The sequence below is a fragment of the Lithobates pipiens genome, unplaced genomic scaffold (genome assembly GCF_037356315.1).
Source record: "Lithobates pipiens isolate NorthernLeopardFrog02 unplaced genomic scaffold, aLitPip1_a1.2 Scaffold_19, whole genome shotgun sequence".
NCBI classification, from domain to species: Eukaryota; Metazoa; Chordata; class Amphibia; order Anura; family Ranidae; genus Lithobates; species Lithobates pipiens.
This window is the reverse complement of record NW_027507764.1, coordinates 68,861,166-68,877,848: the sequence shown is the minus strand read 5'-3', so window position 1 is coordinate 68,877,848 and position 16,683 is coordinate 68,861,166. Positions and strand designations below refer to the sequence as shown.

Below are 16,683 nucleotides of genomic sequence, written 5' to 3'. Positions count from 1 at the left end.
TCCATGGAGTTCACGTTTCATATATTACTTTTGGGGATCCACTAGGAAGACAGTGTCACTTTTTACAAACACTGCTGAAGAGAGAGGAGAACCTGGAAGGTCAATCCACAGCAACGCACAGTGTCACTAGGCTGAGAGTGAAGGGAAAGCTCCTCAATGGGGTTTGTATATCTGATACGCATGATATATTAGTGATATACCATATTCGCCCTTAGACATAGCCATATATGGCAGAACTCACTCTGGTTGTCCTAACCTGATGACCATTGACGCCTTGTGGGTTGTTGAGCCCATCTTAAAGCCGGGACCCAAATGGGACGTGCTACAGCTGCTTTCGTTGGCCTCTATACCTGATCTTATTAATTTTTGTAAGTCTAAGCCCTTTTACACATGGTCGGAGAATCCGTCGGAATGTGTCCTATCGGACCGTGTTGTCGGGTAATCCGACTGTGTGTGGTATGCATCAGACTGATTCCGTCGGAATATCTGTCGGACCCAATTTTCCAACTTGTTGGAAATATTTCCCGACCAACTGGTTCGATCGGACATACTCCGATCATGTGTAGAGAATTTTGATCGGACCAAGTGCCACGCATGCTCAGATCAAATTTCTACATCAAAGCTATTGGCTACTAGCCTGAACGTAGTCCCATCGAAACGAAATTACGTCATCACGTTCTAAATGATCGGATTTTTCGACAACTTAGTCCGACCGTGTGTATGCAACAGTTTCGGACAAAATCCGACGGATTTGGTTGTCGAAATCTCCGACCGTGTGTACAGGGGCTAATATGTTTACATAAATGATGCAGGGCTATTGTTACTACTTGCAATTTAGTGAAATCTATATGCTATTTGTCATATTTTTTTCTTTACGTATATAGGATTGCTCCCATCCTATTGTCCTGTGAACAAGAATATGGATTGTTGAAACGCATTGGAAGATTTTGGTGGATATGCAATTTTTACAATAAGTGTTTAGTAATCTCTGCTCCCTGTGAGGTCAGCATGAGATGATATTCATTATCTGAATAGGATATGGATTGTATAGACCAGCATTTTTAAATTTATTGTATAATAAATATTTCTACTTTTTTATAAAATATTTGCTTTGTGTGATTCCTATTGCTGCAACAAAGTCCCACGGGAGATATTATTGGTCTCAGATAAAATACCTGATATATTATCTGAACTTTATCCAAGATATCTAAGAAATATTTTAGCTAGAATTCCACCTACATGTGAAAAATGTTATCAATGTTGGATAATCATTTAAAAAATAATTTGTATGCATAGTTTTGGTTTGTAATTATATACTCTACATACATGGGGGTAGTAATATGTGCTTATTATTTACTTAGCTTCTTCCTCTTGTATGTTCCGGGGAATCAAATACAAACACATGCTAACTCCATTCTGTGTTATTGATAGGAACTAAACCAAGCACTGTAGTGCTGCAAGGCAGCCACCATGCTTAGAAAATAAATGTGGTCAGTGGTAGATGCTGCCTTCACAGAATTGTGTTGAAAAGATACCTTCAATATCCATATGAGAACACCTAGATCCTCATACTGTAGCACAGTTGACATCCAACTGCATCAAGAACAAAATAATAGATGAGACCTATTTAAAGATACATTTACTGTTAAAGGTATGAACTTTAACATATGTAATTGCTCCAACTGGTTTCCTTATGTCAGCAGCACCGGGAACTTCAGAGCATGGCAAGAGCCAAACCTGTGATCTGACAAACCCAAAGCCAAGACCTCATAAGGGCGGCTGGTTTAAAGGAAGTTTATATCCAAAACACACTCCATCATTGTGATTCCCCCTTCAGGAACAGCTTGTTATATGGTGGAAGTGGCAGTAGTCAAGCCTTTCATCTAGCTAGGCTGGTTATAGTGTACAGAAAGGTCCTTCTCACAGCTGGTTCCTGTTAGGCTAATTCTTGCCATTCCCTTTTTGTGCAGCCTCACAAACTTCGACAGGGAGCAGAGACCCTGAACAAAGAATAGTTAACTTAGCATGGTGAACAGAAGGTAGCTACCTGTGCCCACAGGCAGAAGACATATTGCCAGTTTAGCCATATAGGGGCCCTCAGCAACCATAGAGCCCATTACGGCTAATAAAACAGGCACAAAGGAAAGGTTTTTGAAGATCTCAGGTGATCAGTGGTGAAAAAAATAAAAAATAAAAACAATCCCCGTGTATTGAGGGGCAGGATATGATGGGACTTAAGTCCAAGGGTTCATTCAGATGGGCATTGACACCAGTCATGCATACAGCCTCCCTTTGTTATTGTGCCAGCATCCTCCCCAGACTGAGCAGGCAGCCTATAGAGGTGGATGCACATGGCTGCTGATATAAGTCACTGGGCTCCATATAACCTACCTGACAGGGACCCCCTCCTCCAAAAATATCTAATTATATTTTTGTTAAAATGCAAGGCCCACAATGCTATGCTTTGCAGCCATGGCAGAAATTATACCCCTTTTGAATAAGACCTTTTCAAGTGAATAGCAGCACAGAGGCAGCACAGAGGCAATATCTGCACTCCCTCAGTACTCACTGTGTTCATTTGGGGTGGTTTGTTCATTAAGGATAGTGAGCCCCCCAGCTCACCATTCTCAAATAACCTGCCTGTATGCCCTCAGCAGCTGCTGGCGGGAGAGGAGAGTTGGGAAACGGCAGCACTGCGGGGGGGGAAAGAGACACACAGGGGTCCCAGACAGCAGGGGGAAGGGGGCACAGATACTAGAATTGATCCTCCTTCAGTGCAGCCAGAGGAAGAAAAGAAAAGTAGAAGCTGGCAGCACTGCACAAGAGTCACAAGTGTCAGAAATAAGGCAGTACTGCTGGCTCTCCTGTTCGGCAGGTGCAGCGGCTGCATGGACACAGCCGCATGTAAAAATTTGACATGTGGGCAGGAGCAGGTGCAGGTGCACGAATCTGAAAGCACACTGCCTGCAGAGCTGACCATTTTTGATCAGTGTATAGCAAGCTTAAAGTAAATCTAATGGTTTGCAGTTTTAAAAAATAAATAAATAACAAATTATACCTACCTGCTCTGTGCAATGGTTTTAAACAGAGAAGTTACGATCCTCTTCTTTTTGGGTCAGCCGCCAGCAGTCTTGGCTCCTTCCCGCTGCCGAGTGCCCCCAATAACAAGCCTCTTGCTTTAGGGGCACTCAAGCAGGCTCTCTACTGAGTCACGCTCCTTTGAATGGATATAGTCCATTCACACACAGAGCATGGTTTGGACCCACCCTCTGCTCTCTCTGCATTGGCTCACAGGAACCAATGGCTACTGCTGATGTATGAGCCAATGAGGAGAAAGAGATTTGGGAGTGCTGCTGCTCCCATGCATATTACTCAGGTAATTATAAGGGGTTTATACTTCAAAGTGGTTGTAAACCCTGTTACACCACTTTTACCTACAGGTAAGCCTATAACAAGGCTTACCTGTAGGTACCTTGAATAGCTCCTAAATTCTTCAGGACCGGCGGCTTCTGCGCGCATGCGTGGGGTGAGGTAATTGCGGCTCCAGCCAATCACAGCACCGGAGCCGCAAACTCGGAAGTAACTCCCGTGGAAGATGTCCATGCTGTACACGGAGGGCCGACTCCGATCCAGGGCACTGTTCTAAGGTAAGTAATTCATAATGAGCTAGTATGCAATGCATACTAGCTCATAATGCCTGTGTCTTGCAGGGTTCGTTTTTTGTTTTTTCTGAGGTTTACATCCTCTTTAATGCACATTAGTGCATTAGGGTAGAAAAAAAACTTCTGCTTTTAGAACCACTTTAATAAGTAATATGTCTGCCCTAGTGTACATACGTATATAATTCTACCAAAATTGTGTTCTTTCCTAGTAAATTGAAGACATATGTAAATAAACTAAGAAAAAAAATCTAATTAAATAAATCAAAACCAAAAACCTTACACATCCTATAAAATGATTAGAAATATCAGCAGGGCAGTGATAAACGAACAATAATAATATTCATATTCACATGATAGCTTGTAATTTGTACTATCATATGGCTGTCTTTAATTGGCACATACAGAATCCAATTGTCTACACAGACATATCAGGTCTGAAAAGTCTCATTAAAGGGGAGTGCCAGGCTTTTTATGTTTATTAAAAGTCAGCAGCTACAAAAAGTGTAGTTGCTGACTTTTAATAAACAGACACATACCTGTTCCACGGTCCAGCGATGCGGCCGAACGTAGCGCTGCTCCTCTCTCCCTCCTCTCCGCCGGCGCCTCCATTACCACTCTGCGCACCCGGCCTTGACAGCTTTCGGTTTCACGGCCGGGCATGCGTGAGTCGTGCTGTGCTCCCGGAGTGGACAGGCGATCTCCTGGGACCTGTCACGTGTCCCAGGAGATCGCCTAGAGGGAGAGGCCGCCTAAGGCGAAAGGAGGAGTCGCCTTGGCGGTCCCTGGGCAGAAGGAGGAAGTGGGACAGGAAGTCCCCCTCCTAATGAAGCTCCCACCCCCCAAAAAAAAAGAAATTACATACCAAATGTGGCATGTAAGGGGGCAAGGAGTGCTTAAAGCGGAAGTTCCATTTTTGGGTGGAACTCCGCTTTAAAGTATGCCATTGTGTGGTCTTATAAGCAACAGCATACTCCCATAAAGCTTTCATATATGTTAAGAACTACTTTATATTCTAAGCTATGTAATGTTGAGACAATATTCACAAAGGTCATAAGAGGAGTGATCTCAATATTTATGCCTTTATCAGATATCCTCAGAATCCTACAGTATATGTACATTGAAAACTGCTGCTTGCAGATTGCTCTGTTTGCCATCTCCAGTACACACACTTTATAAGGGAAGAGGCCACTATGGCTATGCCTTTATTGAATTGCAATTTTCTGGACTTTTCTGGACTTGATGTGGATATTTACACCCCATTCACACTTGTGCGATTTGTCTTGTTTGGACCACAAAGTTGCATGACCAGTCATACCCCATGTTTTTCAATGATAACCATTCATATAGGTGCGACTTAAAGTTGCAGCAACTTCAAAGTAGTTCTTGCACTGGTCTGGCTTTCATGCAATTTGAGGGCCACAGACGTCAATGTTAATACTCAAAAGTTGCATGAAAATCATACCTGAATGTTTTACATGCAACAGTGAGTATGACTTTACAGAGGGACAACAAGTCACATCCAAGTCACACCCATCCAATGTTGCGTCAAAGTTGCAATCCAAAGTTGCCCGACTTTGGAGTCCTACAAGTGTGAATGGAGCCTTAAAGTGTCACTAAACCCACATCATAAAACACTCAAACACTCAATAAATGGTGTATTACATGCTGTTCATACTCATTCAGTCACTGTGAGAGTTGTTTTCTGAATTCTGCAAAAAAAACTTGGTGAATCTTGCTGCTCTCTATCTCCCCCTTCTGTCCATGTCCCCAAATCAGCTAGGGATTTTGCAGAGCAGTGTTGGCTATGTTGCTCAGTTTTCAGCGAGTTTCTATGGTGAGCATTTCCTCCCTATCAAATCTGAGCAGCCCATGTGCTCAAACAGTGTCAAACATGTGGGTGTATACACACTGATAAATGACAGCCCAATCCCTCCTCCATGCCCACTATGGGGGTGGGATATTGCATGTAGATTATATTACATGTAGATTGATGGAGGAATCACCTCCCTGTTGTTCTAAGATACAGGTGGAGGGGCGTAACACAGCTAGTGACTGGCAGAAATCCACCCACATCATATTTCCACAAAATAATAAAGATTTTGTTTCAAATAAATATCTGTATGCCAATTTAAAATAGTTTATTGATATTAATTATTTAATTTAATTTTAATTTATTTTATTTTTACTTTGTATTCCAAAAGCTTTTTTTTTTTTAACATGTCACCAGCAGCTAGACTAGAAGCTTATGTTTCCCTGCAGACAGGCTGGCTGAGAGCTGGGTCATGTGACAGCAGTATACTTTGATTTTTTTTTAATTAAAATAATTAAATTTTAATTAAAAAAAACGTCGATTTTTTTTAATTAAAAATATTACAGTGGCATCGTTCACATACAGAAGGGGCAATGTAAATTTTACAGTGTGTGTTTAGTATCACGTTAAGGCAAATTCTTGAGTGAAAAGGCAAGTTTCAAGTTTAATGCAGTTTTTTTTTTTTTTTTAGATAAATGTGTATCCAAAAAATGTATGGTGTAATCACACTACCAGCTGGAAGTAATATCTACAAAGAATATCCCAGAAATATATATATATATATATATATATATATATATATATATATATATATATATATATATATATATATATATATATTGTGAATGTCAACCTTGAGACATTCAAAATGTTTTTGAATACGGCCGTTCATTTTTTTTCTTCTTCAGGGCCCTGCTAATAATTTGAATCTATTTATAGGACTAAAAGAATTTTGCTTTTGATTTGTTTGACTTTTCTTTCTTTCCTTACATTTGTCCTTGATTTTTGAGGATAGACTAACATTTTGGTAATGCTTTATATTTTTCTATTGGTAGCAACGGTATTATATGCCTTATTTATAAACACACACGTGCGTTTAATTTAACCAATAGAAAATAATAAATAAATGGAAAACCTCCAAACTCCCCAAAGACCATCAGATATTCTCTGGATCGACCATCTCCAGCGTTATTACCAATAAGGCCCCTTTCACACATGTGGATTATTGATAGATGAAAAAGATCAATGCATCTTTATGGAAAAACTGATTTTTTTTTGGAATGGATCAAAGCTCTATTTTTCATCCGTTACAAATATAGATCAGAAAAAAATCGGCGTAAACTGACAGTTTTTGCATTGGTATTGGATGTAAAAAAACTGATGAGAAACGGATGAGCAGCTGATGAAAAACGGATGAATATTTCATCCGTTTTGACGTGACTAAACTGATAAAATGAATTGAACTGGTCTGCATGCGTGAAAGGGGCCTAAATGTTATATTTTATGCATTTAGGAATGCATCCAGCTCTTTTTTTAAACAATCTAGTGAGCTGGCCAGAACTAGTTGTTGGCAAAGTCTATTTCAAATTTTCACAGCTGTTAGTGTGAAGAAGCCTTTCTTTATGTGGAGGTTAGTTTCTCTACAGTTTGGTTGATCTGGTGCAGGAAATAAAGTGACATCTTTCCTATATATAAACACACATATACATACACACATAGCTACAAGAGTGGAAACCCTCAAATATGTAAATTCAAGGCACCATCTCTAATTGAAACATACATCAGAATACAACCAATTACAGTTGACCAGAAGGAAGACTGGAAAATGGGGATTTTAAATGTGCCAATACAAAAGTAAAGTTAAAAAGATATACACGTTTATTTATACATGAAAAAAATCATGAAAACACCTTCTCAATACAGACACCGTATCACGTATGCAGTACATGTCATTGAAAATTTGGTGGATTGTTGCGTTTCACACACAATCTTGCTTTCTTAGGATCCACTTTCTCATATGATTAGGATTAGGATATGGCAAGTAACAGAAGATCTACAATAAACAAAATAATTTAAATACAGTCCAATAAATCAGCCCCAAAGGGGTATAAATCCAATATCAGATATATAAAAAAAATTGTATAATTTAAATTTTTTATGACATATACTGTATACATGATATGGTGTCTGTATAGAGGTGGTGTTTTAATGTATTTTAATGCATAAATACTAGGGCTGTTACTGATTAAAATTGTTGTGTTTGATGAATCTATTTTTTTTTAATCCATTAATCGACTAATTTCGATTAATTATAATGCACATACAGATCCAACTACTTTTAGCTGATCTCCTTGCATTGCAACTCTGCATTAGTCAGTGGTAAATGTGGTATACACTATATACAATCACCCGACACTAGTTAGTTTCCACAATCCATGACTTAACTTCACAGTTCACACAAATACGTTTTAAATTCAAACTGTAGCACTGACGTAAGTAATTTTTTTCCCACAGTAGCGTGACAATCCCTCCACCTCCGGTCTAACTAATCACTCTCACCTTATGGCATGGACCCCTGTACAAACGGTTGGTCATGCAAGCGGGTGTCAAAAGGGTTAACACGGACCATAAACTTCTCTCATGTCTCCTTAGATCTCAGCAAGGACACCAAGTCATGGGTAGAAAGAAATTATCTAAGTGCTCACCGCTTAAGTATAAGATTAAATTTTTGTGTTCAAACACAAACTACTCACATAAAGATGATAAAAACACAACATGTAAAGCCGACAATTGTGTTAGTTCCATAGGGCAACAGTGGGTGACGTCATGCGTAGCTCCTCCGACGTACGCGTTACGTTCAATTAGAACTTCAACGTCACCGGACTCCTCCCCCCTTCCCTTCGTTAGCAGACTGAGGAGCATGGGGAAGGGGGGAGGAGTCCGGTGATGTCGATGTCCGTGACGTCACCGGATCTCTGACTGAACTCCCTGAAGACCCGGAAGCCGGCGGAGAGGTGAGTACTTGAGGAAAAAATCTTTAATTTCCACAGCCCTAATAAATACATTTGTATATCTTTTTTAATTTTACTTAGTATTGCCACATTTAAAGTTACCATTTTCCATTCTTCCTTCTAGTCAACTGGATATACAGTATACTGTGTATATATATATATATATATATATATATATATTTATTTAAAACTTGAAAGAGCAGAGAGATGCCCCTTTACTAGTCCTGAATGTTTTCTTCCTTTTTCTTCTTCACAATAGTAGGCATGCTGCTGATAATAGCTCACATTTTAATATTTAATAAGCTCATAGATACAGTACTCTGAATGAAGGCAATATTTCAGGAATTATTAGACACGCAGGTCTGTGGTCTGACGTTAGTGCATTACCTTGCTCAGAATCATCGGTAAATTCTCCCACAGCCACCGAGTACCCTGTACAGAAAGACATTAGCATCAGAGATAATCAATTCAGAAGACAAGGCATGTTTATAGAGCATCTCATGAAAAACTGACGGCGCCAAGGAAGCTAATGGCTGAGCCATATTTATATTTTATACGTGGCACCATAGGACACTGTGACAATACCGTGCACCCGTTTCCGCTGCGGTTTTAAAAATGCATGCTCTGTTCTACTGGGTTGATACGGTTTGCATGCTGGGCCAGTGAAAACCGCAAAACATTTATTTTCTGTTAACCAGAAGGAACAAGCTTTGGCATTTTACTAAACTGTAAACCCACAGAAATGTAGAGATACAATCTGTAGCATCAGTTATAATGGTACAGACATTTCCTTGATGTGTCTTTGCTGTGTGTTCTCATAAAACCAATGAGTGGAAATGGGCCTTAAAGCTGAACTCTTGTCAAATATTTGGGGGTTTTAGGTAGAGTGGGCAAAAACTTGGACCACACCCAGAGACTACAGCAGCCTTTCTCAGGGGTTTCTTCAAGGATTGTTAGGGGTTCCTTGAGCAGTGGTGGGTAGAACAACCTGCGTTGTTCTGGTAATGATGGCACTCAGCAGAGGCTACTAATCAAACCAACAAAGTAACAGAGCATTTTTTCCACTGACCATCAATGTAAGGAGGCATTCCTTCCCACTAACCAACAATGTAAGGGGTCACATCTCCTAATGACACCAATGTAAGGGGGTGTTCCTTCCCACTGACCACCAATGTAAGGGAGCACATCTCCTAATGACACCAATGAAAGGGGGCATTCCTTCCCACTAACCACCAATGTAAGGGCGCACATCTCCTAATGACAGCAATGTAACAGGGCGTTTCTTCCCACTGGCCATTAATGTAAGGAGGCACATCTCCCAATGACACAAATGTAACAGGGAGTTCCTTCCCACTGACCACCAATGTAATGGGGAGTTCCTTCCCACTGACCACCAATGTAAGGGGGCACATCTCCTAATGGCACCAATGTACAGTGAGTTCCTTCCCATTGACCACCAATGTAAGGGGGCACATCTACTTATAACATCAATGTAACGGGGCATTCCTTCCCACTGATCACCAATGTAAGGGGGCACATCTCCTAATGACACCAATGTAATGTGGAATTCCTTCCCACTGACCACCAATGTAAGGGGGCACATCTCCTAATGGCAACAATGTAACAGGACATTCCATCTCATTGACCACCAATGTAAGGGAGCACATCTCCTAATGACACCACTGTAATGGGGCATTCTTCCCACTGACCACCAATGTAAGGGAGCACATCTCCTAATGACACCAATGTAACGGGGAGTTCCTTCCCACTGACCACCAATGTAAGGGGGCATTCCTTCCCACTGACCACCAATGTAAGGGAACACATCTTATAATGACACCAATGTAGAGGGAGACTTTTCTTCTTATGTTCCATTGTAAAGCGGCATTTTTTCATCAACTCCTTTTGTAGGCTGAGCACTATTAGCCCCCGTACATATGGTCTGACATTCCGATGGAAAATGTCCGATCGGACTGTGTTGTTGCAAAATCCGACCATGTGTGGGCTCCATCGGACTTGTTCCGTTGGGAACATGCGACCAACAAAGTTTGACAGCTGGATATAAAATTTTCCGACAACATGATCTGATCGGACTTTGTTCGATCGTTTGTAGAGAATTCCGATCGGACAAAGTGCCACGCATGCTCAGATCAAATTACGAGACCAAAGCTATTGGATACTAGTCTGAACGTAGTCCCGTCGTAATGAACGAACGTCATCACGTTCCGAACGATCGGATTTTCCGACAACTTTGTCCGTCCGTGTGTATGCAACACCAGTTTTGGACAAAATCCGTGGGAAATAAATCAGACGGATTTTGTGGTCGGAATTTCCAACCGTGTGTACAAGGGCTTACACTATATTGTTGCGTTCAGATCCATATACATTACAGATATGAACGAAGAGTATTGTGCGCCCATGTGCATTAACCCTACTAATCATTTTTACCCATTTGTATAATTTTATAATCTAACGATGTACAGGCAGATTAAAGCATCAAAGCCCTTTTTCTAATTACACGGCAGCACCTGGTTCCAATTAGTCTTATGACAGGGTAGTATGGATGGCCCTCTTCACAGCGGGCCTCACATTATGCCCTAACAGTTCCAAATCTCAGAGATTTAAACTGAACGTGACTGAAATCTAGGAAGCCGTAGGTTTTAATTTGCCTCACCAGTAAGCAGTGTAGCAGCTATTTACATATCGAATTATCTCCATCCTGTTTGAGCGTTCAGGAGGAGACCCTCAGAGAAACCTTCTGTCAGATAAAACGGCCAATACAACCATGGAGGACCTGGAACTCCTGATTGCAGCAATGAGGCCGTGTAAACACATCCTGCCATGTTACACATTGGAGCAGACACTAAATGGATGAAGTGAAGGGAATGTTTATTGTAATACAGAGAGCTGTCCCATAGTGTCAGGATTATGCACTGTATGTGTGTCAGTGTCAGTTTCACACACAACATCAATGATGGTGCAAGATGGGCTACAGCAGTATATAGTAAGATAATTATCTGGCCAGTACATTGATTTTTCAGCTTGCGATAATAGCAGAGTTGTTTCCAATTAAAGGGTTAGTTCACCAAAAACCGCCACTGCAGAAAAGGGGTGCCTGTACATAAAAACAAACTGTGCTGCTCTGACTAAACTTGAATAACATCCTTGCTGTAAGCGTAAACCATTTATATACCTCCCAAAGCCTGACTTGAATACGCTCCCAGGACTTTGCTAGGATGTTGCTAAGTGAGGCCTAGTCATTACTGCTCACCTCCTCCAACACAGGAGTGAGCCTTTTCTCTGATTCAAACCCCCTCACGTGCTCTTTCTCTCCCCTGATGCAGTAGGTCTGAGCTCAGCGTTTGAGAGTTTGCTCCTGTGATGGATGAGGTGAGCAGTGATGACTAGGCCTCACTTACAGGAATGAGCTACCAAACACTGAATTCCGAGCTACAGCATCAGCGGAGAGAAAGAGCATGTGAGGGGGTTTAAATTTAAAAAAGCTCACTCCTATGATGGTGGAGGTGAGCAGTAATGACTAAGCCTCACTTAGCAATGCCCTAACAACGTCCTGGAAGCATTCCAGTCAGGCTTTGGGAGGTATGTAAATGGCCTACATCTATAACAAGGGAAATATTCAACTTTAGTGAGCTGCACGGTTTGTTGTTATCTACAAACACCCTTTACCTTCATAAGCAGTGTTTTTGTAAAGGTGAACTAACCCTTTAGGCCTCAAGCACACTGAGCATTTAGGCCACGTTCACACTTGCGAATGGGCCTGACAACGATTACATGCAAGAACCCCAGTGGGGGGTTCCTGGCGATTAGCTGTGGGAGGCAGCCACAATTAAAGCAATGGGAGGCTGTAGGCTCCCGCAGCTAACTGCAGCCACTGACATACTGTATGATTGCACATAAAGCCCTGGATGCTTCAAAACATCAACTTCAGGGACAATATGTTCACTTGCTGTCTAAAATATCCCCCTGACTTTTAGATGCCATTGTAACATGATCATCAATGTTATTCCCTTTACCTTGCAGTGGTCATAAAGGTTTGGCTGATCGGCGTAAACTGTACATAGGTGGTCCAGGCTAGACCAATGCAACTTTATGCAAAAATGTCCATACATGGAATTCAATTTTAAATTGTTTGTCACTCTAATGCCACACACACACGGTCGGAATTTCCGACGGAAAATGTTGGATGTGAGCTTGTTGTCGGAAAGTTTGACCGTGTGTATGCTCCATCGAACATTTTCTGTCGGACTTTCCGCCAACAAATGTTTGCTAGCAGGTTCTCAAATTTTCCACCAACAAAACTTTGTTGTCGGAAAGTCTGATCGTGTGTACACAAGTCCGTCGCACAAAAGTTCACGCATGCTCGGAATCAAGCAGAAGGAGCCGCACTGGCTACTGGACTTCCTTTTTCTCGGCTCATCGTATGTCTTGTACGTCACCGAGTTCCCACGTTCATAACTGTTGACCAACATTTGTGTGACCGTGTATAGGCAACAACCTTCCAACCAAAATCCACGGTTTTGTTGGCGGAAAGTCCGATCGTATGTACGCGGCATAGCACTTCATATTCCTGATATGTAGCTGCTGTACCATGTACTTGTATCAGAAAGTATCCTATGCTCTTTGTATTGCTTCCATTGTGTACAATCCCTGGTGTTCATTCCAGTCGCTCTGCATTCCTATTAAAAACTGACCACAATAAGCATGAGAACACACTGGGGTCAGTTCTCTAGCTATGCTGGGAACTCAGCCTGCTCTCCTCCAATGATCAGACTTACCCTGACACAGCCATTCACTGGGAAGCTGAGTGTGCTGCTGTTTCTTCTCCCCCAGCTCTCATGCAGCTGAGAACAGAGGGAATGTGATCATTTTATAAGAAGGTGGAAAAAAGGTATTTATATATTTTTTTATATCTGTACACACATGTTTTGCCTTTCATTTCTAGTTTAAACAGATTGCATGGTTTTACAAGGTGATCGTTTACAACCACTTTAATTTTTTTTCTGCTTAATGCAATTATCTTTTGTATTTTCTACGTCAATAATCAGTCAGATGCTTCTCTGTAGGAGATTATGTGGGACATGGAACTATCTCTCCATATATAAATAAACCATATTGTTGAGATGAGGACACCCTTCTGAGGAAGGGCATATCTCAATGGACTATATCCTGTTTATACAAAGCACTGCACACTGCTGTGATATATTCTATAGACTGCGGCGTCTCGCTGTCCTGACTTCACATTGCTCTATCCTGCAGGAAAGTTTTCTCAAAACAGAACTCCGAACCTGTTTTGTGTAACGCATTACGAATGAAATGTAAGAAAATACACCATTCCCATTCTACTTTTTACTCACTAGTTCTTGTTATATAATGATAAACCAAATAACTCATCATTTGCTTATCACTCAGGGACTCCACTGGTCATTTTATTTTTATATCATTGCTCCCGTTTTGTTCATGTCCCTCTGTCTTGGGAGTCTCACTCTGATTGCAGCATTTTTGTCAATGTAGCGCAAATGAAAAATCCAGGAAGCCCCCTTGGTAACCCTAGTAATAGTCAAATGGAGTCCTTGAGAGATTCATGGCCAAATGACATCCATGTATTGCAGCAATGCACCTATTAATGCGTGGCCAAACACAAAATTCCCAACGCGCACGTTCCTAACAAATGGCTGTGGATATCAATGGGTGCTGCAGTGACCACCGGCTGGGAACCAAAGACATTCAAAGCAGAAAGTATGTCCCCAGCACACCAAGGATCTCCAGAATGGGCATAAGGCTTTATTCAGCAATCACAATATAGTTACAGAAGCCATGATTCGGAGGCTCGCAGGACCCCTTCATTAGGCATGAGACATCACATGCCCGATGAAGGGGTCTTGCGAGCCTTTGAAACGTTGCCACGGTAATTGCTTCTGAATGTTTTTTAGTGAAAGTGTCTTTTTTAGACACGTGCAATTAATTTAGTTCCAAATTAGTTTTTTTAATGAATTTCAACAAATTCGTTAATTCGGAAAAATCTGAATTAACGAAAACCCATTTAACACATTTTTTCCAAATATTCATAAATCAAAAATTCGTAAATTCATAAATTCGAAACTCGACAATCGGAAAACCGGAAAATTCGAAAATCTGAAATAATAACTAACTAATAAATTATAGGTATTGTAATTTCCTTTCAAATTTAGCTGTTAGTGAACGTAACGAATATGAATTTATCCGAAGTTAGAAAATAACCAGAAATAACTAATGCGATATGTAAACGAATGGAAAATAATAATAATAAAAATGTTTTACTGTTCTTATTTATTATTAATTTGTTACGTTCCATTTGTTTAGATGTGGCATTCGTTATTTCAGATAACTCTTAACTTCGGATAAATTCATATTCATTTTGTTCACTAACAGCCAAATTTGAAAGGAAATTACAATACCTATAATTTCATAGTTATTATTAGTTGGTTAGTTAGTTATTATTTTGAATTTTCGGATTTTGTTCTTTTTTTATTTTTTTTTTACAATATTTTTAGGAGCCCCAATAGGGGGCTTTGGTGAACTATCGGGAATTAAGGGTTTAAATGGGGAATCTGTGCACCCAATAGGGTGATTAGAGTGTGCCCAGGCACAACTGGCACACCCTCTATGAACGCCTATGTATTTTTTACATTTTTGTTCTTTGGTGTAAATACACTTTCCAGTCTTACCTAGATAGCTGTCATCGTAGGTTGAGTCAGCGACTTTGGTCCTTCTTTCTCTGGCCACTTCCCGTACAATCTCCTTGAAGGAATAACCCCTAATTATTTCTGCAATGCTGACACTGAAGACTTGTCCTGAAATCAAAATATAATTATTTAAATAAAATTTTAATCAAAATAATCTGTTTTACTTAAATTAATACAGAACAAAATAAAAAAATAAACAACTTCCTGCTGCAAAAAGCAGGTTTGTTACCTAGGGGCACGCAAGTCTGGGCGTAGGCCAAAGTCTTTTCTCTGTCTGCTACCCTTCCCAGGACACAGCTGTATGTTTAAAGCTAGCTTGGGTAAAGTCAGGGCAGTCCATCTATTGGATAATAAATGTCCCGGATTGAACTGTGTTATATTCATAAATGGTAGATAAAGCTATTGTATAGGTTCAATCAATATGGAATTGATCAGTTTGCTGGAAGAAAGTGTTGTCCCCGGGATAACGGAGTGTCAGGTGCCTCACTGAAATCACTTATTTTATTCATCTGATAGGTCTTGTTTCTAGGAACCCAAGAAAGGCGTAATGACAACATCACAGCTGAATATATTTATTACCAAATACATTTACAATTGGGAGATTCTGCTGCATGGTGTGAGATCGCATGTGATTCGAAACCACACTGAAGTGCAAATCACATGCAATGTCAATGTGATACAAATTCAGCCAACAGATAGTATGGTTGAATTTGCATCGCATTTGGGCCAAACTCACACAGGACCCTTTTTTTGGTCAGCAGCAGAATCGGATCACATGGATGTTCGCATTTGCAGATTGCCCTGCGATATACAAACTGATTAGGGGGTGTCATTAACTTTTAAGGCTCGGTTCACACTGCAGAGATGCGGGAACCCTGCATATCCACCACGGATACCCTATGCAAACTGCTGGGATGGTCAATTAAAAGTTAATGACCCCCAAATCAGTGCGATCTGCAAATTTGGACAGGAATCGGATCGCATAGGTGTGAACACCCATGTGATCCAAAAAAAGGGTCCTGTGCGAGTTTGGTCTAAATGTGATATGAATTCAGCCATACTATCTGTATGGCTGAATTTGCATCGCACGGACATCGCATGTAAATTGCACTACAGTGCAGTGCTAATCACATGCAATCTCGCACAACACAGCAGTGTGAACTGGCCCTAATGCGATGTGGGAATTTTTCAGAGGGCACCGTTATTGTAAATTAGCCCATAGGCTTTCAATAAGACCCGAGTAAGGGCCAGTATTGTTTTTTTTTTATTATTATTATAATTTCTAAGAATTTATTAATATTTTTTACATCTTTTTCCACAACTCTGTTGAGTCTAGGTGAAATATCAGGGGTCCAAACAGACCACTCATGTCTCACTTTTGAGGCAGAGAAAGGGACCGAGGACATGGATTTCCAATCTCTTTCTCTGCAACCTCAGATGCACTGGACAGCGAATGA

At 40.7% G+C, this 16,683-nt stretch overlaps 1 protein-coding gene across 1 annotated transcript in view; it reads right to left on the bottom strand.

The window, feature by feature from the left end:
• ITGA8 (integrin subunit alpha 8) overlaps positions 1 to 16,683 on the bottom strand; it is a 236,120-nt gene that overhangs the window by 133,027 nt on the left and 86,410 nt on the right. The window contains exons 7-8 of the mRNA XM_077490849.1: positions 15,209 to 15,334; positions 8,871 to 8,915 (exon numbers count right to left, since the gene is read on the bottom strand). Of these exons, the coding sequence (XP_077346975.1) occupies positions 8,871 to 8,915; positions 15,209 to 15,334 (171 nt within the window). The remainder of the gene's footprint in view (positions 1 to 8,870; positions 8,916 to 15,208; positions 15,335 to 16,683) is intronic.